Below are 26,551 nucleotides of genomic sequence, written 5' to 3' on the forward strand. Positions count from 1 at the left end.
TTCCAATGAACAGAAAGAAAATGGAGGCACAGAGAAGCTAAGTAAATGGCTCAAAATCACACAGCTGGAAACGGGCAGAGATAAGATTCCAAATGAGTACATTTAGCTGAAGTCTATGCTTTGCCATTTCATGGATCAATCTACTTGCTTTTTAAGTGGGTTTGCTGAATAAAGATTTAAGAAAGGTAAGTCTTTGGATATGCAATACAATCATACAAGCTGTAGGCAAATGCCTGATGTTAAGATAATAATTTGGGGTAGGGAGGGGCGCGCAGAGATAGAGATTGAGGATCCTTATACATTATGAAGTGAGTGTGTGGACAGGTCAGAAATTTGGGTTAAAGTCCGGGTACAGACTCCCTGAGGTGAAAAGCCCCAACTTTCAACTTACCTGCTTTCACTGTGCTCCAGAAAATTCTCTTGTTCAGATAGGAAATCTTCCTACTTTACGCATTTTTTAAGACATCATACAATCACATGTCTATGGAAAATATAAATGATTCAACTAACTCTGAAAAAGAAAAGGCTCGATTATTGTATATTACAATTTAAGGGGGAAAAGAAAAATCAAGCTTAAGAAAAAGCTGACAATCAAATTAGAAACATTATGGGAAGTTTCTTGCTCATTTTCTCCAGAGGTTAAACCAGATGATTTTTTTTTAAAGGGCAGAAGTTTAAGGTCTAGCTAGGGAATAGAGACATGTTTTGTCTGACACTTCCCAATTCAAATTCAACATTTATCAAGTGATTATTAAGTACTTAAAAAAAAAAAGCCAGCCAGGAGGTGGCAACCTGGGTATACTAAGCTTTCATTATCACAAATTTGTATTTTAAAAACCCAATACCTTTTTTGTAAATATGCAAGAGTTTCTCTGACAATTTCTCTCTTTGTAAAGCCACCTTTCACTGAAACATTTAAAATAAGCTCCTGTATCTAAATGAACTCTTGGCATTTGGGACTTTAAAAACTCCCCAAATTCAGGATGGGGGAAAAAAACTGGATAATTACAGTTCATCTGAGTGCAAGTCATAAAGTAATCAAAAAGTAGTATCTTAGAGTGGTATTTAAAATAATTTTTTAAAAAGGTACTTACCAGCATTTAAAAATTTTTCATGCAATTTGTTAGTCATTAAGTCCGAAGAACTTGTGCACTATTTTTTTGATAAGGCAAACAATATTCAAAATTCACATTAACCAAACACAACTGGCCACCACTATGTGAAAAACCAAATGCTTTAATGAGGCTATCAAGAATAACAGTTCAATTATTTCATTGGATACATTAATATTGATCCATAATATACAGTGCTATGGACCATACAGAAATTATTGCTGCATCCAACAGCAGGTGACTAGTATGAACATTACAGTACCAAGCGTCCGCAAGAGACAGTCATTTGTCATTTATTTTTTCAAGAAATAGGGTTTTTTTTTAATATACTGTTATCAACATCAACTTTCCCCAGTGCATTTTTAAAAAAGATTAATAAGTGCATTCCTTTGTGCTTTATTTTATATCTTTTAACTTCCTATGTATTTATTTGTTCTTATTGCTTTAATATTTTAAAACAACCAGAAAGAACTCTGTCATCCTATGTATGACCAGGTTGGTTGTATGGTTTTTTGGCAAAGTCAGAAGGTTTGGTATTTCCATTGCCATACTCAAAGGCAGGTGTACAAGTTTGGCATTTTGGTTACTCCATACGGAGGCCCAACCCCGAGTCACAATTGTGCACTCAGGGATGGGGGGAGTGGTGTGGACCATTCTCCTTGTCACAAACAGTGAACCCAAACCACCACCTCTTGGCTTAGCTAGTCCCTAAAACATATGCACACTCTATTTGGCAAAAAAGAAATAAATAAAACCACCCCCAAGGTTGCAGCATTCTCCTGAGCTTGCTCACCTGTCCCCTCCCAGAAACTGTCTGTTAAGAAGGGGATGGAGAAACAGGCGATGGTGAGCTCAGGAGCTGCGAGTGTCAGGGCAGTGGTGCAACATGCCATGCTTTCTTTCAACAAAGCTTTCTATAAGTTGGCTTAACCCTGGCCAAATTCCCTGGGCCATGGGTGAGTCAACCTTACTCTATTTTTAAGAACTCTCACGATCAGCTAAGGAAAACTAGCATCATACCATTGCAATCTTTGACTTTTTCACCCAGCTCCCCTCCCCCCATATAAATATGAAGAGAAAAAATAGACAATGCTATGATTGTATCAATGAACACTATGGTACAATTAGCTGTTCATGCAGATTTGCATCACTATTCTAGGAAAAGAGCTATACAATTAAGAGGGGTTGAAAGAATGGGAACTAATTTTCCCTACCCCCTTGAGTCATAAAGCTATAAAACTGATAGCATCATCAATGTTTCCAAGGATTCTCATTGCCCAACGTGCATGGGAACTATGCAGTTGATTATTTTCATGTAAGCCATCCATTCATATGTCTGACAATCACTCCTTCCCCCTGAATCCTCCAATACCCATCACCAATTCACATTTGACATTTAAACTGTTTCTCTTAAAAAACAAAAACAAAAAAACCCTCCTGAATAAGGTTTCCTGATGAAAGAAGTTGGCACTCTGTCACTAAAATATATTCCATATTAAAAATATCTGAAGGAAAACTGGAAGCTCTTCTATTGTCTACATAGGCACCATGCTACACGTCCCTCTTGATTATAGATACCATCTTGAAACTTTCTCCTACATTACAGTTCAGTCAGTGCTAGAGACTACTGCTATATTTAAGGCACTTCATTCTGAATGGATATGCTTTATGCCACTTGCTATTCAATCGTAGGCTGCTACTGAGAAATTCCATTCAACAGCCTGCCTCTTAACACCATATGTCATCTGTAGAAAACATCTAGGCCTGATAGAATATATGTAACACTACTGTTATTGCATAGGACTATACAAGTAGATAGTGCACTGAAACTAACTTTACAACATTGCTGTTTGTTAAAACATTGTTATCAAGTAACAGTAATTGGCCAATACAGTATTTCTCTCTTTAAAAAAACATTCAGGTTTGCTGAAATAAACCCCAATTTAAATTACCATAACAGGCATATTAACGCTATGGTTATCATTCTCCAAGAATATTGCTAGTTTTATATCACTAAAAATAAATATGTAAGTTGTTTCTCTTTTGAAAGCCAGTTTTAGCCTATTTATACTACACCTTAAATGTGTGGAAAAACAGTTCTGAGTGAGACTGTAATATACAAAATATTCACAAAGCTCTCTTTAAATGCAAGACCTTGCATAAAAGTTTTCTTTCACGTGTGTACAAAGAATGCAGAAAACCACTAGTGAGTTGTAAAAATATTGAAAACTTGCCATTTTAAGATGTATTTTCTTACAAATTAATACAAACATAATGAAAATAACAATGATAATAAAGAATCTGTACAAATCAAATGAACAGTAAAACATAATTTAAAAATAAAAATAGTAAAGCCAATTAGAAATGTGCCCAGTTTGGTTTTCTTATCAAAAGTGAAATTGAGGAAAAAAAAAAAAAACAACTTTCAGTGCTCCTCAATATTTTGCTTTGAGAGGACATTAATGTCCATTTCAAAATAAAATATATCTCATGAAAAATTGGATCACATTCATTGATGAGGAAAACTGTAACAGAGCACAGAGTGAAGAGCAAGATGAGACTCCATGTTTCAGAGCCTTGGCCTATATCTCCTTTCAATCCAGTTGCACCTAAGGTATTGGTTGTTTTCTAACCAGACAATCCACATGAAAATGGCTGCATTTTTTTTTCTTTTACAGAATACAGTTTTTCTTTAAAGAATTTGCAGTATAAAGACTAAATGATGCTAAAAGGGTACTGTATCTTTAGGGCAGTACCAATGAATCGATACATTTACAAAATGGAAAAAGGTTAGTATGGATTCCTTTTTTCTTCTTTTTTTCCCCACCCCTCTCCTCTCTGTCTCTCTCTGTCTCTCTCTCTCTCTCTCTCCCTTTCACTCTCTTTCTTGTTTGGTTGCTTTACATTCTTTTAGTTAAACTTTACACTTCATTTCCAAGGAAGTTGCAGGCATACAGATAGCAAACCAAGTTTCCCCTGAATAAAAACGGACAGAAATTTTTCTGACGCCAAAATCCTCTTGCTCTGAAAGCTAAAGTCTGGGTGTATTCAGTTCACAGATACTGTACACTACCGTACAATACTTTGGAGGCATTTGTAGTTGTAAAATAGAATATACAAGTCTGTTTCACAAAATTCTAAAAATAAAATATATCCTGGGCTATTGATAAAGCATGAAAAAAAATTTTTTTTTCATATTAAAAGAAAATGATCAAGAAAACCCCTTTCAGGTAAATTATTAAATCTGCTGATCAAGAAAGGAAGCAGTTTGTGAGAAAGCAGAGCAGGGAGAATTTGCTAGCAAGCGTGTTCGGTTTCTTCCATGCTCATACTGCTCCTTCGGCTGCTGGTTTTGGATGCTCCGGGGGACACCGAGGAAAGAAGTGGATCAGTTATGCCAACAGGAGAAAGGGTATCGTCCATGAGGATGTCTTCCAGTTTGGACCCCATTTTTGCAGGGACGCTGTAGGCTTGGCTGCTCTCGGTCCCAGCTCCGAGGCTGTTGTTGAAGGTGATGGTGCCGTCTGTGAGATCCAGGGTTGTTGTACACGTGAGGTCTGCATGATGCTGGAGGAGGTCTTGGTTGCAGTTCTCAAGAGCGGGTTCCTGCTTGATGATCCGACTCACCAGATCTGGAGAGCAGAGACCCGTGGATGGGATAAGGGAAAGTCCGTGAGCTCGAGCCTGCATTTCAAGTTCCTAAAAGGAAAACAGAAATCAGACACTTAACAAGGTGGTGCACAGGGGATTTTAGGACAGTGAATATTGAACATGATATTATAATATATTATAATGATGGTTATCTGTCACTATGCACTTGTCCAAACTCAAAGGATGTGTATCGCTAACAGTCAATCCTTAGGTCAAGTAGTGATAATGCTGTGTCAGTGCAGATTCATCCACTGTTAGAATGTCTCACTCTGGTGGGGGGTATTAATATCAGGGGAAGCTATATATATGCAGGAGTAGGAGGTATATAAGCAGAGACATTACTTTGCCAACAAAGGTCCGTCTAGTCAAGGCTATGGTTTGTCCTGTGGTCATGTATGGATGTGAGAGTTGGACTATGAAGAAGGCTGAGCGCCGAAGAATTGATGCTTTTGAACTCTGGTGTTGGAGAAGATTCTTGAGAGTCCCTTGGACTGCAAGAAGATCCAACCAGTCCATTCTGAAGGAGATCAGCCCTGGGATTTCTTTGGAAGGAATGATGCTAAAGCTGAAGCTCCAGTACTTCGGCCACCTCATGTGAAGAGTTGACTCATTGGAAAAGACTGATGCTGGGAGGGATTGGGGGCAGGAGGAGAAGGGGACGACAGAGGATGAGATGGCTGGATGGCATCACTGACTAGATGCACGTGAGTCTGAGTGAACTCCGGGAGTTGGTGATGGACAGGGAGGCCTGGCGTGCTGCGATTCATGCGGTTGCAAAGAGTCGGACACGACTGAGCGACTGAACTGAACTGAACAGTGTTTCCATCATATCATATCAACACAGAGCCAGGTCTCAGATGGTTACTGTGACTAAAAAGGAAAACAAACAAAAAAACCAAGTCCTGCATGAAAATAAATGTGGAATGGGAAAGAGGGTAACAGTGTCCAAAATGACTCCAAGGCTGGAGAAGCCTGCCCCAACAGGCACACACATCTCACTGGTAGTAACATGGTTATTTAAAAATAAAATGAAAATATGATTTTTCTTTCAATTTATACATTTTATCTTCTCAAATGGTTACTAAATTGTTAAAACCTAACAAGGAAATGGTAGGTATTTCTTTGGCTTAAGGTGCAATGAAAAAGTTACTTGTGATAGTAAGGGCACTGGGAATAAATAGAATAATATTTGGATAATAATAGCAGAAGTTATGACAGTTCCATATAGGTAACTAAAGTCACATCATTTAACCCATCTCATCAAGGCAAAGGGAGTTATTTTATTTTAATTCCACAAGAAAGTTCTTATGTGTAAGAGGAACAATCTCTTCCTACAACTTTTTCACATCCTTCCTACTATAGACTGAATTGTGTCCCCTCCCCAAAATGACTGTAGAAGAAAATGGCAACCCAATGCAGTATTCCTGCCTGGAAAATCCAATGGACAGACGAGTCTGGTGGGCTCAGGGGGTCACAGTCCATGAGGTCGAAAAAGAGTCGGACATGACTTAGCGACTGAAAAACAATCACCCTCAAGTCATACATAGTGTCTTTAAAGAGGTGATTAAGTTAAAATGAGATCCTTAGGGTGGGTGCTCATCTAATTTGCATGAGGCGCTGCAAGGACACAGAGACACAACTAGGGAAAGCCTTTCAAACAAGCTCCTTCCTGTCTCCCTTCCTGAGTATCCTTAAGTGAAATTCCCTCAGTCGTGTCCAACTCTTAGCGACCCCGTGGACTATACAGTCCATGGGATTCTCCGGGCCACAATACTGGAGTGAGTAGCGTTTCCCTTCTCCAGGGGATCTTCCCAACCCAGGAATCAAATCCAGGTCTCCCACATGGCAGGCAGATTCTTTACCAGCTGAGCCACAAGGGAAGCCCAAGATACAAGAGTATCCTTAGATCCTCCGTAAAATGAACCATATAGACGACAACTGACCCCAAAGAACATTTGCTCCTATGTGCCAATGCTATCTTCCTATGTTTTATGATACCACAAAAATAATAGACTATGTATCTGAAGCAAGTCACCTTGCATCAGGAGAGAAGGCAAAGGACACAACAGGTCAAACCTCTCAATCATGTTCAGCCTGTATGAAAGGCTGTCTGATCTGCAAGGGCATCCTCTAGATTCAGTACAAGTGAGAGACAGGAGTCTGAGATGTCACAACAGTATCTGCATATTCCTTCATGTGATTTTCAGACACACAAGTGTCCCTGGGCATCATTTTAAAACCATGGGCTGTTTAATAATAAAATTCCAGTCCCAGTGATATTAAGGCTTCATGGTCTTTCTTCTGTGAACATTTCTGCATGCATCACTTAGGGTGAAAATGAAAGGAATCCCTTAGGCTCAAGCTGATCACATGCACTGCTGTAAATCTACACCCACATGATAAAAGCAGTGCCCCCGCACTTGTAGTATGTCTTAAAAAACAAAAAAGTTGAATGAATAGAGGCACACGTCTTATTCTAATCTTTTGTTGTTTAATTAAAAATGTTTACCAGCCAATTAAACTTTTACTTAGATTGTTAAATAGTGTGACAAGTCTCATCTAGAAAATTCAGGTTCACTGCATGACAGAGCTTTCCTAATTAATACTGCTTTCCATGATACACAAAAGTTCTAAAGGCTGCTTCCCTGGCACTGGAAGAAACCCAAGACATGGTCACCATGCAATTTCCAATTCATATTTTTCACAGTATTTGTATTTGACATGAATGGATATATTTGGAACCTAAGCGACTAAACAACCATAATAAAGCATCTGGGCACAACCTTTCACCAACCAATCAACATGTAACTTTATTTCATATGTGTTTCTGTTTAAAGACATCTTGTTTACAATAGTATCACTGATGTATTAAACCTAGCCTCTCTTTCAGAACAGTCATTATATGTTAATATTTGTATTGAGATGCAGATGGTGACTGCAGCCATGAAATTAAAAGACAAAAAGTAAGAAAAGTAATGACCTTGGAAGAAAAGTAATGACCAACTTAGACAGCATATTAAAAAGCAGAGACATTACTTTGCCAACAACAGTCCATCTAGTCAAAGCTATGGTTCTTCCAGTAGTCATGTATGGATGGGAGAGTTGGACTATAAAGAAAGCTGAGCACCAAAGAATTGATGCTTTTTAACTGTGGTGCTGGAGAAGACTCTTGAGAGTCCCTTGGACTGCAAGGAGATCCAACCAGTCAATCCCAAAGGAAATCAGTCCTGAATATTCATTGGAAGGACTGATGCTGAAGCTGAAACTCCAATACTTCGGCCACCTAATGCAAAGAACTGACTCATTGGAAAAGACCCTGATGCTGGGAAACATTAAAGGCGAAGGAGAAGGGGATGACAGAGAATGAGATGGTTGGATGGCATCACCGACTCAGTGGACATGAGTTTGAGTAAACTCCAGGAATTGGTGATGGACAGGGAGGCCTGGCGTGCTGCAGTCCATGGGATCACAAAGAGTCGGACACAACTGAGCAACTGAACTGAACTGAATACTTATATAAAGAAATAACACATTAGTATGAGTTGCTTTTAAAAATGGGTATATATACAAAGTGTAAGAGACTAAAGACCTGCGGCTAATTACTGAAGAGAGGGAACATAAAGCAAGCAGCAAAAGCCAAAAAAGGAAAGAGGGTAAGGGGGATTTCCAAATGACACATAACCTCTGTTTCACTACCAAGATTCTAAAATGCTCTCCCGAGAAGAAAACCATCTTCTGCCTCTCTGATCGGGGACTGAAGATCACTGCAGTGAAACGAGATGTGACATCTAGAAATGTTGACAGTGTTGTGGGGCATTAACAAGATCAGAGATCATAAGTAATCCGCTCTGTTAAGTAAATGTAATGTTGGGGTATAAACACCACTAGATAGCCTTTCAATTGCCATACTCTGCATTGCTATTCCACAATTATTTGCACTGGAAACATGAAAAAAAAAAAAAAAAAAGGAACCATTGGTATATGGCAAAACTGGATACAAGTAGGTCCATCTACCCAAGAAGAAGATAAACTGTCATTAATCCTTATTCGTTGGTTGTGTTCAAAGTAAGCAAGTAAAGTAAAATGACTCTTGCCAACTCCTTTAATCACAGGCAAAAAGTCAGTTTTTCTTTCTCCAAGACAGTTTGAAAGGAAGTTGCATCTTTATATTTAGTATGAAAAGCCAAGCGACAAAGAACTACCAGGAGATGATATGCAAGGGGTCCCTCATCTCATGCTTACATTGGTATGTATGCTCCCTCAATGGAATGACGTAAGAAGTCCATGTATTATTAAAATCACTTTTCTCCCTTTAAGAGCAAGTTAAAGATACATATGGAAAACTTCATTATCTGGAACAATTTCCAAAATTTATATCCTGATGATAAGATTTTCAAGGTGTCCCCAGGTCCCCTATAAACATGAGCTTTGACCATGGACTGTGCCCCCTTCAGTACTAAGACACCTTTGTACTTAACAACTACTATGAGTTGTCATGATTTGCAGTAGGTATAGCTATGGAGTCAAATCTGTGCCTCCCCCAGCAAATTCATATGGTGAAACAATTCCCAATAGGATGGTATTTGGAGATAGGGTTCTGGGAGATGATTAGGTCACAAGCAGGGGCCCTTCATGAATGGGATGAGGCCCTTATAAAAGAGACCCCAGAGAGATCCCGCAACCCTTTTGTAGTGTGAAGTTATACCAAGAAGGCAGCGATCTATGAACTAAGAAGCAGGAACTCAGTCCCACAATGAAACGGCCAGCATCAGATTTCCCAGCCTCTAGAACTGTGAAAAATAAATGTTTCATGTGTAAACCTTTCAGTCTGTGATGTTTTTTATCACATAAGCATGATTGGTCAAAGACTGTTATATGCTACAGAGTTGCTATGAACACTGAATTAGTGAATGCTGAACCATTGCTCATGGTGAAAACAGAGGATTACTTTCCTGCAAGCATCTGAACATGAGCTCCCCCAGTGGTTCAGTGGTAGAGAATCTGCCTGCCAAGGTTTGATTCCTGGATCTGGAAGATCCGCTGGCATAGGAAATGGCAACCTACTCTAGTATTGTTGCCTGGGAAATCCCATGGACAGAGGAGCCGGACAGGCTACAGTCCATAACTTAGCCAAAAGAGTCAGACGCAACTTAAAACTACGATAAAGCATCTGGGCACAACATTTCACCAACTAATCAACATGTAACTTTGTTTTATGTGTCTCTGTTTAAAGACAACTTGTTTACAACACATCATTGACTCATTAATATTAAACTCAAGGCCAAGAAGACTACAACTCGTGCCTGAATGAAACATATCTCCATAAAGCACATCACAGCCTTGCTGTGCTCAGAAAGATGAGAAAGCACTTCAGGGCCATGCTCACAGGCCACTTTAAATAGCGAATCACCCCAAAACCCCACAAAATGTGAACAACATGACACTGAAAACACAGCAAAAAGGACACCTGTTTATAGTATGAGCTGAAAGAAGAAGACAGAGCATTGTTCAACCATAACTCGGAATAAACACACCAGCTAAGTCACATTTGCCACTCTGCACATCTGTGAATGAGCATGTAAATACCACAAGAGGCGATTTGGGGGTTTCAAATAACTTTTTTGCACGGAAGTAAAAACACAAAATAGAATCCACAAATAATGAGTACAGACGGTCTCACGTAAGTCAGGCCCCTTATGGCTCATTACACCCCATTTTCTCCATCTCCAGTCACCTCCACCCTGTGCACGCCGGGTACCTGTATTCTGAGTAACAAGTGCCGGTTGGCGTGCTCCAGCTTCTTCTGTCTGTTTTCAAGCTCTTTCGCACGTTGCTGTTCCCGTTGCAACTTTCGGATATAGTCCACGGATGCTTTTAAAATGGTTCCCTTGTTCCAGCGCATGTCTCTGGAATGAAAATGGAAGGAAACAAGAGAGTTTTAGTGTTGGATGCTCCATGAAAATTCAATTTTCAGAGCATTCAGTTTCTCAAGATGAAATAACAATTAGACATTGAGAGTCACTGTCATTGACTGAGCGCTAGTCATGTGGTAGACACAGTCTACTCAAATCTTCTACTTCATCGTACTTCAACCAGACAGGCGCCTGGCAAAGGAGGGCCACTGGGCATGTGCTGAATCAGAGATGATTCAAATAGCCTTTCATTCCAGAACTACATGAAGGCAGAGTCGGGACTTAAATTTAGGTCTGTTGATGACAAAGTCAATATTCTTAAACACTATATTCAATAGTTATAGCTTTCTAGGATTATAAAATTAAAACAGAGTAATATACAGTTAAAAAAAATTCTGTGAGATCCCACTACTTAATTGTATGCATCATAAAAGTGGCATCCTTGGGTTTTATCACGAATATTCATAGGCCGGTTATAAATTCTCTCAGTCTCCATGTCCTCATCAATAAAATGGTGATGCTATGCTTCTGTGAGCAGCCCCATAGGTATGTTGCTGGAATCAAAGTAGACACTTTATATGAGTATGCTGAGAAAAGTCTAGAATACAGTTTCAACAATGGAGCAGGCGCTGTGCTAGGATTCAACATCATAATTACCACAGCTACCTTTAAATAGCATTTGCTGCCTGACAGGTACTTTTTAAAGTGGTTTAATCATAACAACCTCAACTGGTAGACACTAATATTATCCCCATTTTATAGATTGAAAAACAGAGGCATAGACAGGTTAAATAATTTGCTCTAAGTATACAGCTAGGAAATGGTCGAGCCAGGAAGCCTGGAGAATCTGGAGCCAGACTCCATCCCCTAAACCACCTTCCTCTCAAGAGACTGAGTCCTCAAATCAACTAGACTAGATAGAAATAGTCTGCTCCCTGCTCCCCTCCTTTTTTTTAACAGGTAAGAAAAATGAAATACTTGGGGAGAATTTCCTCCCCAAGTCACACATCTAACAGATTTTCTAATTCAAACGCAGGCAGCCTGAGCTTGGTGCCTTTGGGTTTTTAAACACTATTGTTCTAATGCATTCCTATATAAGAACATTAAAAATGCCATTAAGGTGTAGATAAGGTGGGTGGTTTAGTAGCTAAGTCATGTCTGACTTTTGTGACCCCTTGGACTGTAGCCTGCCAGGCTCCTCTGTCATTGGAATTTTCTAGGCAAGAATACTGGAGTAGGTTGCCATTTCCTTTTCCAGGGGATCTTCCCGACCCAGGGATAGAACCTGTCTCCTGCATTGTAGGCAGATTCTTACCAACTGAGCTACCAGGGAAGATGTAGGTAAAAGCGAGTTGAAAAACTTAGAGCACCCCAGAAAAATCATTAAGACTAAAATTATAACTACATAGTAATATTTCTATAGTGCTTTAAATTAACCTGAGCTCTTTTATAGAAAATATCCATGATAATAATGACCATGGTAAAGCCAAAAACAATTTTATGTATGGAAAACCTCCTATGCCATAATCTACAGCTGCTAAAAGCAGACTGGAAGTATCAGCTGGGACATGTGAACGGTGGTGGTTTAGTTGCTAAGTCATGTCCGACTCTTGCAATCCCATGGACTGTAGCCTGCCAGGCTCTTTGTCCATGTGATTCTCCAGGTGAGAATACTGGAGTGGGTTGCCATTTCCTTCTCCAGAGGATCTTCCCGACCCAGCAACTGAACCCAGGTATCCTGCATTGCAGGCAGATTCTTTACCAACTGAGCTATGAGGGACATCCCATAATCTATAGCTGATAAAATATCGGAAGTATCAGCTGGGATGTGTGAATGGAGGAACATTACAACAAGCCACCAAGTAATTGATCCTCACATGGCTTAGATGGAGAACAAAACAGAAGCTCTCCCATGAGATGCTGAGTTTACAGCCCCTGGAGAACTCCCTGAGGCTGATCCCTGGGATCTGGGCACCAAAAATGGCAACCCAGGGAGGTGTCCTGAGATGCTAAGAGTGAGCACAAAGCCAACCTGTTCAGGGCTAAAAGGAAAACAACAGACCTGCCTCAACAGCCAGAGAGAAATAAAATTATAATGAAAGATGCCTTCACTAGGCCAATAAGGTGAGAAACCCGTAATTAAACATGAAAGCAGATACTCTGGTTTTAAGAGGTGATGATTCTAATCACTTGGGCTTCCCTGGTGGCTCTGATGGTAAATAATCCACCTGCAATATGGGAAACCTGGGTATGATCCCTGGGTTAGGAAGATCCCCTGGAGGAGGGCATGGCAACCTAATCCAGTATTCTTGCCTGGAGAATCCCTATGGACAGAGGAGCCTGGCAGGCTACAGTCCATGGTGTCACAAAGAGTTGGAACGACTGAGCAACTAAGCACAGAATTAAAATCACTTACCTTGGGTTTCACCTCCTTGTGAGACCCAATTAATTAATTATGCTTTGGGGTTTTCAATTTTTTTTTTTTTTTTTGCAATGAGAGCAATCCTTTTTTTTTTTTTTCTCACACAGAAGTGTAAACAGATCTCCAAACATAAGTCACTAAAGGCAGACCTAGTCTAGGGTAGGAGAGGGTGTGGGGCTGAGACTGTGATCAGCTTGACTATGTCTCTATAGCAGCCCCAAGGTCTGTGACAGAAACCTGGCTTAGGACAGAACAGATGCGGTCCGCTGTATCTTAAAACAATGCCTACAATTAAAGATTGTTATCAGTTCAGATTATAAACACATAAGTATTCTAATACAATAAAGAAGATATGCAAATAGAGGCTTTCACTGCAGCCCCATAATTTCATAATATGTTGCTAAAGAGATCCATGTGCTGCAGTTTAAAAGAATATGCTAAAAAGTGAAAGCTGATAAAGAACAGGAAAATGGGAATTCAATTTCAACTATCATGCAAGACTGACTATAGGAAATGAAGGTCACAGCCCCTTCGTAGGATGCATTTGTGCTGCAGAACTGAGAATTTGAATGTTTTGAGTTTCAAAACGGCTTTCCTTGAAACCTGGGAAAGTGAAATGTTGATGATGGAGACTTGGCTTGAACATTCATCAAAACCACCTTAGAATGGGCAATGGTTTTGTCACAAATTCTCTGACAATAATGTGAATAGCAAATTTAATAAGCCTTGCATGAATAATGCTTGATTTCATCTTTACATTTTATTAGGTAGCTAAAAGGTCATATTCAGAGGCTAATTTCATAGAATGCCTGTGGGAGCCATTAAAATGTATACATCTTCGAGCCCTTTACTTCAAATGGGCCAATTTCTAATGGATAAAAATTGTGTATTTGTTGTCCTATTTGCTGACATTGCTGGTAGGAAAATTATCTTTACAACCGTAATCTCTGAAAGAGTGCATTAGAGACTGGAAGCTGAAATCCAAATTAGCTGACCAGTGCTTATAAGAGGATTAAAAATTTATTTTTTTCCCCTTGATTGGTAAAACAAACAAAGGGCATAAAATTTGGGGGAAAAAAACCTGACTTTTTATCTACTGAAGATTGTTAAACTGGAAATCTCCAATATCAGCTCTCAGTGCCTATATTATATGAGTTTAAAAGCAAATAAATAGCCAACAAATCTTGCTTTATCACCTACTGAAGTCTCTGTCCAGTATGAACTGATAATTTTTTTAGTAGTTCAGTGTTTGTCAAAGAATCTCAGATTTCAGGAAGCCACCTTCCCACCTCCAAAGCTGAACAGCTCACGTCCAATAATCTTTTTGAACAACTCAGTTCACTTCTCTTGAGATTTTAGTTTGATGAACCAACCAAAAGAAAGGAGCAAGTGGTATGCATAAATGAAACCAAAGGAAGAAGGGATACTTCTTTAGTTTTATCTGCACACTTTTTACAACATATGAAAAAACATTAAGGTACGAAAAAATATATGATGCAATTGTACTCACGGATCATTTGACTTGGGAATCAAAGTACCTAGTTCCTTAATGCGGTCATTTATGTTAAATCTTCTTCTTCGTTCAACTTCAAAAAAAGAGCACAGGAAAGGGCTATTAGTAATGGTGCCATATACACATTTAGCACATCTCATTAAAGGCATGTGTGTATTATCTCTGCTTGGTTGGGACAATGAAAACCTGAATCTATATTTCCCAGTTACTTTCCTGGTTTTGGTACTGAGGTTAAAGCCCTTTAAAAGATGAGCCCCTTTAAAAAATGAGCTACCTTAGTACAGAGCTGTATCATTTATGAAGCCCTGAGATTATAATTTCTCATTTGACCCTAGTAACTCTTGAAATTGGAGCTACCATCCTCAGTTACAAATGACAAAACTACCTAGGTGATATCAGAGAGCTGACGAGGACACAATAAGTGGAGAACAGCCTGACGCAGTAAGTGGAGAATAGCCAGTACTCGACCCTGATCCTCCAGCCCAGGGGCAGCAAGTTTTCTGCAAAGGGCCAGATAGTGAGCTCTCTGTAGGCCAAACAGCAAAAATAAGCATATAATTAAGTACCTACACAGCAAAAGAGAAAACAGATTTCCATAAATTTTGTGTTGACAAAATTCAAAATGTACTAATATTAACTGAACGCTATTTTCAATGATGCAAGTTTACTAACAAGAATCACTGGATATTGAAACTTGGATTTTATATAATTTTCACATATCATAAAATATTATTCTTCGGGCATTTTAAACCATTTAAAAATGTAAAAAAACATTCTCAGCCTACAGGCCATACAAAAATCTTTGCTCCAGTCCAGGAATACCCAACAGAAACATAATGTGAAACTACTAAAAACTAAAGTTTCACATGTAGTTTTTAGTTTTCCAGCAGTCTCATTAAATGAGTAAAAACAAAGAAGTGAAATCTACTTTAATATTTTTATTAAACTCAATATATCAAAAGCATTATAATATCAACATGTAGACTATATAAAAATTTATAAATATTTAACATCCTTTTATCTGTACTAACTTTTCAAAATCCAGTGTGCATTTTATACTTGCAGCAACTCACAATTTGAATTAGGTACATTTCAAATGCTCAACAGGCAGACATGTCCACTGGCTACAATAATGAATAAAATAATCCTAGAAGTCAAGCATCTTCAACTATACTATGCATCCTAACAGCATTCTTCTTTTATAAATCCAGTTGTACGTTCAACTGAATAATCATCTTCTTGGGGGAAGGGGAGTGAAATAGTAGGCATATGACTTAATAAATGTTTTAAATTTACCTAGTCTGAAAAGAAATTCCAAATAACTTAAAGTCTAATAAATTGGATTAAAGGTATTAATATTTTACTTTGCATATACAAAATCTAATATATATTTATATTTGACTCACTAACATTCTACATGCTTAATAAACAGTATTATTCACTATTTTCTCAATGCATATTACATTTTTTTCTTAGCTGAGTGATTATTTCTAAGATTAAATCAGTTATGCATAACACAGTCTTATCATCAGACTTTTATAAAATAGAAATAGTTAGGGATAATCACTGGCTCTGAAGAAGAAATTTTTGGACCTCTGATCTAGCTAACTTCTTCCAAAACTCTGAAGCGTGACATGTTTTCTTTTTCCAAGCATAAAATATTCATAAAAAATCAAATATTACTGAAATATATAAAATGAAATAAAAGTCTCTAATGAGCCTGATACCACCACTGTAAAATTTGTTACATATCCTTGGTGATTATTTTTATGTTCTAAGAATAAGCACACACGTGGCCTAGGGGTACACCCAGGAAACAGATCTTGAGGCTCTTCTTGATCTACATTCACTTCCTGGTAACCTCATTTAGTATTATGGTTTTGAATACCACATATACAATGATGACTATCGTATTTGCAGCCCAAACATCTCCCTGGAATTCTAGACTCATAAGTCTACTACTAGAGACTTAGGAAGGTCATATGGAAGTCCTCCATATAAAGGTCCAATGGGCAGCCCTGACCCTCCAAACTTCAGCCCCTGATCTTCCTTTTTTCAATAAGCTTCACCCACGGGCTTTCTTACCTCACTGTAACTCCATTTTCCCAGTTACTTAGAGCAGAAACTTAGAATCAATTCTGTAGCTCTATTTCTTTCACATCCTATACTCAATCCATCAGCAAAATCTGCTGGGTCTATCTTTGAAATATTTCCAGAAGTTGTCCACTTGAAATCCCTGCTGCTGCCTGATAGAAACCATCAGCTTCTCTTGCCTGGATTACCGCAGTCCTCCCAAGGGGTACTTCTGCTTCACCCATGCTCTTCATTCCCTACCCCCATTAGTCTATCTACAGTGCATAAGCTGTGAAAACATGAGTCAGAGCTTGTTAATCTCTTGCTGAAAACCCTTCAATTGCTTGCCCTTGAGGTGTCCTCCAGGATCTGGGAGTTCCCATCCCTCTGATTTCATTTCTCTTCCTCTCCTCCTCTGATCACGTTTTATTGTGACTCATCTGTGTTCCTCCTATCCTCAGCTGCATGAGCTTCTTGCCCTTCCTCAACCAAATCAGACACACTCCCCACTTTAGGACCTCATATTGCTGTTCCCCCTGCCTGGAACACTCTTCCCCCAGATATCTGAAAGGCTCTGCCCTCACCCTCCTCCAGTAGTGACTCAAATTTACCTGTGAGCCCTCCCTGACTGCCTATTTAGAAGGGACCCACCTCCTCCCATGCCCATCCCAACACTCTACTTCCCTCTCTGCACTCTGCCTCCTCATAGGACTTTCTGACATCTAACATCTACATATTTCATTCATTCATTCATTCATTCATTTAATCATACAGCTGTCTACCATCTAACATTTGCATGTTTCTATTTATTTATATATGCTTAATCATTGATGTCTTCCAAGTACCCATATGAGCCTAGCACACACTAGGCCTCCAACAACCATGAACCAAATAAAGTATAACATCACTAAAGCAGAATTACACGAAAACCCATTCTGCATCTATCTTTTCTCACTTAACAGTGTACTGTTGACACCTATTATCATCAACATTTGTATGTACTACATTTTATTTTTAATTCAGTGCCTCCCCCCAACTATATTTTTACTATAAAAGTGATATCAGCTTGAAAAAAATGGCAAAACATGCCAAAGTGTGTAAAGAAAAAAGTAAGAAACAACTCTTCACACCATCCAACATCTATATGCCTGAGGAAATTGGCAATGACAAGGCTGACTCCTAGATCTTCTAAATACACACACACACACACACACACACACACACACACACGCATACACAGAGTGTTCCTTTTACATAATGGGATCCTATACATATCATTGTGCTGTTTTGCTCTCTTCATTCAGTAATTCGTTGTAGACAGATGAAACAGACCAACACCATTCTTCTTAAGAGCCACTGAGTGTCCTTTATAAGGATGTACCATAATTTATTTTTTACAAATCCGCTACTGATAAATATTTAGACTATTCCCAATGTCTTTCTTTTTCAAAGTATAATGACTACTTTTGCTAGTGGTCGCATGTACTTTTTATTCCCCTCACAGTACTTAGCCTGTGCTGAAAACACCATCTGCATGAAGCTGTTTGCTCACCCATTCTGTTTGCCCCTGACTCACATGTAAGCTTCTCAGGATAGGAGACAAATCTGTCGGTCTGGTTCACCTCTGTAGAAAAGTGCCTTATACATAATGGGGCTCAAGAAGTAGCTATGCATGAATAAATGAATGTAATCTTTAGCCCATTTTGTCAGAAACTCTTACAAGATAAATTCCTAGAAGAGGAAAGGCAATGGGCAAGTGAACCTTGAGTATTAATTTCTAACGGTTCAATGAAATCTTAAGACTGCTTTATTGTCCTCAGAGTTGGAGCTGATAATGTTTGCACTTTACAGACAGCCCTGAACTTGAGAGTCCAGGTGACAAAGTAAAGGCAGATACTGTTTTTACCAACATCCAACTTAGTTTTCCACATTTCAGTTTTGGAGAAGCTTTAGAGACTGCCTCATTATCTGATTTCTAATGTATTTTAAAAGAAGAAATATCTTAGAGTAAAGTTACTTGGAAACCAGAAGAGACTTTAGAAATATTAGTCAAAATCTCTTGGTTAATAGGTGAGAAAAGTTTCTTCTAAGTGAAAGGGTAACTGGGAAGAGCAGGATCTATTCAAAGAAAACACACAGACACAACCGCCTTCCCCTAAGGACTTAGCAATTCCATTTCTTAGAATTCACCCTGGAGAAACTAACTCTGCTGTACACAGAGAGCCATGTCTGCAAATGTTCGCTGTGGCACTGTTTATAATAGGGAGAAACTGGAAACAGAACTAACACTTAGCAGTCGGAGGATGACTAAATATCACAAGTCACATGTGGAGTACCATGCAACCATTTTTTAAAAAAGTAGATAGATCTAGAGAAGTAATAGCAAAAGGTCTTTAGGACACACGGTTGAGTAAAAAACCAGGCATCTATATGAGACTATTTGTGTTAAATCATAGACAAAATCATTCTATTATAATCTCTGCATGCATAAAGGTGTGTATTCTTAAATACACAGGAAAAGGTTGCTAAGACAAACAACAAATTGAACAAAAAAACCGACAATGATTATTTTTAGAGCTCAGAGAAGAACTGTGAGCTTATCCTATCATTTTTACATGGACAAAGTATTCATACATAACTTCATCCTTAAAAATCAATTTAGGAAAAAGAGGACAGAGGATCTTGAGATGAGAAATTCACAATTTTCTACTTCCAAGTCCAATCCTTTTTTTCTTGCAGCCTCTTGAACTTGCTTATGTAATAAAAATCTTGAATTTTCATAGGAAAAAGCATAAAGATGTGATCAAGAGTAAATTAAGCATGTAAGAAAGTAATTTTAAATGTTAGAAGACTTCTGTTTTTTCTGTTTTAATGCTTAATTATTAAAAAAAATTTTTTTAATTTTTATTTTACAGTACTGTTAACCTTTTAAAAATCACTTCCTCATAGAAAGTTATACAACAAATGGCAATTTTTCTACTGATGCTTAGCTGCTGCTGCTAAGTCGCTGCAGTTGTGTCCGACTCTGTGCGACCCCAGAGACGGCAGCCCAACAGGCTTCCCGGTCCCTGGGAGTCTCCAGGCAAGAACACTGGAGTAGGTTGCCATTTCCTTCTCCGATGCAAGAAAGTGAAAAGTCAAAGTGAAATCGCTCAGTCGTGTCCGACTGTTAGTGACCTCATGGACTGCAGCCTACCAGGCTCCTCCGTCCATGGGATTTTCCAGGCAAGAGTACTGGAGTGGGGTGCCATTGCCTTCTCCTATAGAAGACCTTTTTTAAAATCACAGTTAAAGTCAGAAATTTGGTAGGCTACCTCATCTCACTCAACGACTCTCCTCCAGATGTTTCATTTTTTTTCTTTTAAATCTCAATGGAGAAGGTGATTCCATAATCCCCTTTTGTTAGTTAAGTTCCAGTGTGAGCAACTTATAATTGGGTAGTCAGGGATCAAAATTCCCTCTTACAAAAAAAAGAAAAAAACCAGTCCTCAAGATACTGAAAACAAGTGTGTGTATGTGTGTGTATATAATTCACTTTAATCTGAGATTAAAATATGAGGCAAAATATATACTTTGGACTCTTCAAAAAACAATTTTCTTCCATAAAATATACCTTTAACAGGTAAAATCAATTTCCCTTCAAAATGCCTGGAAACTTTTTGATATAAGGGGGAACATCAACTCCAATGTAATAAACATAAAACCAACTTACTCAAGTTGTGATTGTCCTTTTTTTGTCTCTCTTTGGCCAATGCTCTCGCTTCAGACTCTGTGGGAAAAATACACGCTGTGCACATGAATGAAGTCATTAGAAACCAGAACTTTTCAAGGAACACAGTGGTGTAAATTAAAAAAACACACTTCATTATCTAAACAAATGGATGTTTATCTGACTTAACTATAAATAAAAACAGAGTTTAAAAATTTTTAACTTTGAATCAAAGACTTTGTTTTTTTTCAAAAGCAATATATATCCAATAAATGCAAACATTTAGCTTCTACAAAATGGTAGAAGACCAGTAACAAAAATGTCTGACAAGCTGGAACGACAGACAGGTATGAACAACAAAAAAATCAATAACCAGAGATTATGAGAAGTTGCTGTCAATAGAGTATTGTCAGCAGGCAAATTTCCTTTTCAGGAAATAGCACTTTTCAGTCTTTCTTTGATGTGTTAACACACTGAGACAGAAACTGAGCCAAGAAGCTCCCAAACTGGATCTCTAACTGGTTCATGGAAATGAACTCATTATTTAAGAACTTTGGGTTGCTTGACTAATCCTGGGGATTCGGGAACCTCTGTTACTTTCCTTTCAGAAGTGATATAAAAACATTACATTATCATAATCCAGAATTGTATTTAAAAATAGATATTGTTGCATAATTTATAGCATATGTATTATATTATTATAATGTATTAGGTATTATTAGGTCAGATTTGCTGACTTGTAAGCCTCTTCTTTTTTGTGTATAGTGTGCTGCTTCCTGAGCTATCAGTGTTCAGAACCTCATTTCCTGTCCCTTTACTCTTTTCCTGCCATTTTACCCTTGTCCAGACTGGACTGGTCATTGTCTAAGATACCAGTGACTCTAGAGATAGTGTCTGTTATACCTGCTTTTTTAAAAAGTTTAATAAATGTACACCCTCTTCACCCATTTCTTATATCCTCTTTCCCCTTGCTGCTGTGGTTTTCTTTCTGAAGAAACAATCATATACATAATTCGAAACCCTATTTTACACTCAAGAATTTTATGCATGTTACTCTAACCATATTTTATCCTTATTTAATACAAGTTTCATTTAGCTATGTTTTCTAAAGCTTCATTGTATTATTACTTCCTGGTACGATACCTATGTGTTTGTTGGCTTTTGATGGTTTTTATGTATTAATCATCTTTTTAAAAACCAAATCAATGTCTTTTTTTAAAATGTCTTTCTCCTGCCACAATTTTCTGAACTTTTGTTTTTGTTCTTTCAAAGATACGCTTGAATACAAGAGGAATTTTTTTTTTGCACCAAATCTATATTCCATAGTCTCAGTCTATTCACCGAATCCTGTAGGATACAAGGATCAAATAATAAAAAGGGTTTGGATGAGCTGAAGGCCATAAAATCCAGCAGGGTAGAATGCCAGTTCTAATGCAGTTTCATCGTGTTTTAATGGTAAAATGCCTTCCCTAAAGCGTTAAACAAAAATGACGAAACAGGTTAATTTCACACTTGCCTCAAGAGCAAACGATACCCATTGCTCCATTTGATAAATTATTTTTTCACTCTGTGAGTGAATCTTTTGCACATTATAGAGCAAAAGTAACAGGAAGCATCTTAAGAAGTAAGAAACATGTCCTCAGTCTGTCCCAACTGTGGGTCTGAACGTGTGTCAAAGGAAAATTCAGATCAGAGTTCTCAAACTCAAATGCTACTAAGGGCCAGGAAAAATCCAGACTGGGAGTGTTCTGCTCTCACCCCAAAGGGGACAGCGGCCACAGACTCAATGATGGCAGTCATGGAGGAACGGGGACCCGATTCCCAGCATCTCAAGTAATACTGGAAACCAGGATTTTCAAGTATAAAAACCCCATGCTAAAACATAGCTCAATGTCTTAACCACTGCACAGACCTAAAAACATAAGTGTGTGAGTTGGAAATAGTTCTGGAGATCACTACTTGGATAACTTTGCTGAACAAAACACGAACAGAAAACCTCCACTGAGAGGCACGTTTGCTGAGAATTTACCTGTGAGCTCCCTTTTTATGTTGGGAAGGTTGGCTGGGCAGGAGTTACTGATGGTGAGGCCTGGGGGTGGCAGGCCTTGATTTCCATAAAGGTCAATCAAGTTTCCAGAGACAGGTAACTGGAAAGAGAAAAAAACAGTCATGGAAATGAATCATTGAACGATTCCTAAATTAGTCAGCTAAAACCCTTATCCTATTCCAGACTGTATTCACATATATACATCATTGATACTAAGTATAAAACAGAAAACCAATGAGAACATCATGCTGAGGAGCACAGGGAACTCTACCCAACACACTGTGGTGACCTGAATGGCACAGAAGTCCCAAAGGCAGCAGACATAGGGACGTGGGCAGCCGCTTCACTGTGCGGCACAGCAGAAACCAACACAGCATTGTAAAGCAACTATACTCCAATAAAAACTGATTTTAAAAAAAGAAATGATTTCATGTAAAAAATATTTGTTAATACAGGAAATGAGACGTTTGCCATTTCACCCATTTGCAGGTATATGGTCTCCTTAGGGGTTCCCTTAAAGACAGGAAAGGAGGCAGAATCTCACACACATCAAATCAGTATACAACCCATCTGATAGGTGTATCACGAGCATTGAGACCAAGGATAATGTGGTGAACTCATTATCTATAGCATCTAGTAGTTTATGGTAGATGTTCAGTAAACATTGGCTATTATTATTATAAGTCATGTTCTATGTGGCATAGCTTTGTAGCCAAGTCAGGTTTTGCATCAAAGTCAACTTTCTTCCTTCCTTTTCTTCCTCTCTCTCTCTACAAAGAAAAGTAATGAAAAGTGTTTTCTTATTGGAAAAGAAATGATATCCTTACTATTATACTAAAAAGGTATTTTCCTTGAAACTGAAATCTTTCACAGAGCCACAAGAGGGAGCCCACTGACTTTCATAAAAGAACAAAATGTTAACACTTAAAAAAAAAAAAAAAGAAATATTGAGCCTTTCCAAACGAGCTTAAGAGTGTTTGTCTCTTGTTCTGAACTGAATATTTTCAAGCAGTGAATCTGTTTTATCCCAACAATGACTTCCCTTTGTACGTATACATTTCCCTGTGACTAGCTCTCTGCTATGAGTTTGATACTCAGTTTTATAAACATATGAGATCCAAGACATTTCCTTTTCCCACTCCCTGAAATAAAGGTCTAAGTATTAATTGCTGGAAAACAGTTAAGTGATCTCACTACTTCCACAGCAGAAACTTCCCATTTCCAGCTCAACTTGAATAATTTCTGAAACTATCATTACCAGGTGAGAGTTTATGTCTTTAAGCCCTTCCTTTACTTGACTATACACTCTGAATTTTACTCTAATCTGAGAAAAGTAAATGTAGTAGCATTTAAGTATGATTAAAATACTCAGTAATACAGATGTACCTGGTAGAGGCTATATCACAATATAGCATGTGTCATTCTTTCAAATAACCACTAACATACAGATTAAAAGATACCATGAAATAAAGATAGAATCAAATGTGTTTCCTCTCATTGGGAGCCACCAGGTATCATATTCCTGTCATGACTTCTAAATAAACACTCTATGAGCTAAATCCCTAGATAGAGAGATGGGGGAAGACTGCAGAGAAGAAGATGTTTTCCAACAGGTTAATATGACACTTGCTCTAGGGGTTGGGGGCTGTTCGAACAGACAGATCAGCAGAGCACATCTCTCTTCTCCATTCAGTCTTTTCTTCCTTTGTGAAGACAGCATCTAAATTATGCATATGAAATGGATTACACATATCTCACTATACGTATACATATGAAAATGTGATAATGTAAAATGCCCTTGAACCATATTTCAAGGGCCTCTAGCTAAGGAACTGATAAAAAAATGACTATGATTACTAGCTGTCTTAGTGGTTTAATATGAAACAGGTCATCTTCTCAGGTCAGCCTTGCCCTGTGTTTAGTTTTATTCCTGTCCAACTTAATACAGCAAAGTGAAAGAGGCTCAAATGTCTCGATATAGCATTGTAGAGTCAGAGAGTCAAAAGTTATAAAGCTGGTATCTTTATCCTCCTCCTTTATTGTTGCTCAGTCGCTCAGTCATGTCTGACTCTTTGAGACCCCATGGACTGCAGCACTTCAGGCTTCCCTGTCTTCCACTGTCTACTGGAGTTTGCTCAAGTTATCTTCCTGTCCTTCTAGAATTTCAGATTTGGGAAGAACTATCTGGTATTAATGGGCTTCCCTGGTGGCTCAGAGGTTAAAGCGTCTGCCTGGAATGCAGGAGACCCGGGTTCGATCCCTGGGTCAGGAAGATCCCTTGGAGAAGGAAATGGCACCCCACTCCAGTACCCTTGCCTGGAGAATCCCATGGAGGGAGGAGCCTGGTAGGCTACAGTCCATGGGGTCGCAAAGAGTCGGACACGACTGAGCGACTTCACTTTCACTTTCATCTGGTATTAATAAACCAATAATGTGACTTGAGATTCAATGCCACAAGCTAAAAACAATTATTTCCATGGCTTGAGAAATAAAGATCACATGTGCAAACTGTGTGCAAAGCATGCAACTGTGTTATTATGATAATTTGTTAGGAATAAATAATAGGCAAGTGATAAACACAACTAACTTTAAAAAAACCTCTAAGTTATCACTGGATTGATACTGAACAGATATGTTCTATTATCAACTTCTCCAGGATAAGAATATATTTTCTAACCACAATCTAAAGGAAGATGTTATGTGTACATATACTTAATAAATGCAGACTCACAAAAAGAGAAAGAGAGGGTGAAAGAATTGAAAACTGGAGATAAGACAAAGAAAGACACAAGGGGGCGGGTGGAAACAGGAAGAGAGACACACACAGAAGAGTAGGGGAGAGAGAGAGAGGGATGGGCAAGTCGGGTGGAAGCGGGGAGAACTCAGAAAGAAATGGATTGCTGCTGCTGCTAACAAGTGGCTTCAGTCGTGTCCGACTCTGTGTGACCCCATAGACGGCAGCCCACCAGGCTCCACCATCCCTGGGATTTTCCAGGCAAGAACACTGGAGTGGGTTGCCATTTCCTTCTCCAATGCATGAAAGTGAAAAGTGAAAGGGAAGTCGCTCAGTCGTGTCCAACTCTTCGAGACCCCATGGACTGCAGCCTACCAGGCTCTGGAGTGGGGTGCCATCGCCTTCTCTGAGAAATGGATTGAGTAGGGGTTAAAAACTACAGAGAAGACTGTGTGGACTGACAGCAGGGCTGACCAAAAAGAGAGATGAATTAAAATCTTTGGAACAAGACGCCTTATTGGGCACTCCACTGAGGTCAAACATCATTACTTCCAGTTGAAAAAGCAGCTTATAACCCTCTGGAGAGTTCTTGAAAAGATTTCTCGCTTCGGCAGCTTTTCCAATCTTGCTGGTTAGGAGTGGGCATCATAGAGCCTGCTGGGATATTTTGCTGAGGAAAACTTAATTTTGTGGGTGCCTACTCTGAGCCAGGCACAGAGGTTAGAAGGCAATCTTTGTAACTTATCATGCTGACTTTACAAAAAGGAACATCAAGGTATTGCTCTGAGTGCAGGTTTCTGATAGGAGGTTCACATTGCATGTTAATCGTATTATTGGGAGGAGAGCAGGATCAACCTGCTGATAATTTTCAATAATCAAATAACCAATAATCAAAACTGCAATTTTCAGTTAATCTCCAAATGAACCTGAGCAAATAAAAACCCAGTTGCTCACTAACTGTGGGTACTCAAATTTACAAATGAATGGTGCAGTCATTTACATCCTGGGCTAAGGAACCAGTGACTCAGGTTAGAAGCTGCCTCTGACATGCCAAATGATATTCAACTCTGTGAGGTGAGATGTCCCTCTCTGAAAAGTAGCAGTCATATCACCCATCTCACAGGGTTTTGTAAAAAGTAAACAAGATAAAGTGAGTGAAACAGGTGGTGCAGTGATAAAGAATCTGCCTGCCAATGCAGGAGACGCAGGAGATGCGAGTTTGATCTCTGGGTGGGGAAGATCCCCAGATGAAGGGAAAGGCAACCCAATCTAGTATTCTTGCCTGGAAAATTCCAGGGACAGGGGAGCCTGGCAGGCTACATACAGTCCATGGGGGTCACAAAGAGTCGAACATGACTGAAGAGGCAGGCACAAGTGA

The 26,551-nt window shown here is 38.8% G+C and overlaps 1 protein-coding gene and 1 non-coding gene across 27 annotated transcripts in view; one reads left to right on the forward strand and one right to left on the reverse strand.

Moving 5' to 3' along the window:
• Nucleotides 1–1,216: 1,216 nt before the first annotated feature.
• The window catches only part of MITF (melanocyte inducing transcription factor), a 229,092-nt gene continuing 203,757 nt past the window's right edge, over nt 1,217–26,551 (reverse strand). For 16 of the 26 annotated variants that reach the window (XM_086366855.1, XM_086366838.1, XM_086366854.1 and 13 more), the window contains 5 exons: nt 22,422–22,539; nt 20,396–20,452; nt 14,608–14,683; nt 10,522–10,669; nt 1,217–4,811 (listed from right to left, as the gene is read on the reverse strand). In XM_086366855.1, the coding sequence (XP_086222981.1) occupies nt 4,410–4,811; nt 10,522–10,669; nt 14,608–14,683; nt 20,396–20,452; nt 22,422–22,539 (801 nt within the window). In that variant the 3' untranslated portion in view covers nt 1,217–4,409. Of the gene's footprint in view, nt 4,812–10,521; nt 10,670–14,607; nt 14,684–20,395; nt 20,471–22,421; nt 22,540–26,551 lie in introns of all 26 variants that reach the window. The other 10 variants (XM_086366836.1, XM_086366846.1, XM_086366835.1 and 7 more) reach the window with 1 other exon arrangement.
• On the forward strand, nt 24,640–24,712 carry TRNAS-GGA (transfer RNA serine (anticodon GGA)). The gene has a single exon. It is a non-coding gene; the product is annotated as a tRNA-Ser (tRNA).

Source organism: Bos grunniens, chromosome 22, assembly GCF_055505025.1.
Source record: "Bos grunniens cultivar Pamir isolate PY7600 chromosome 22, Bosgru_T2T1.0, whole genome shotgun sequence".
Lineage (NCBI taxonomy): Eukaryota > Metazoa > Chordata > Mammalia > Artiodactyla > Bovidae > Bos > Bos grunniens.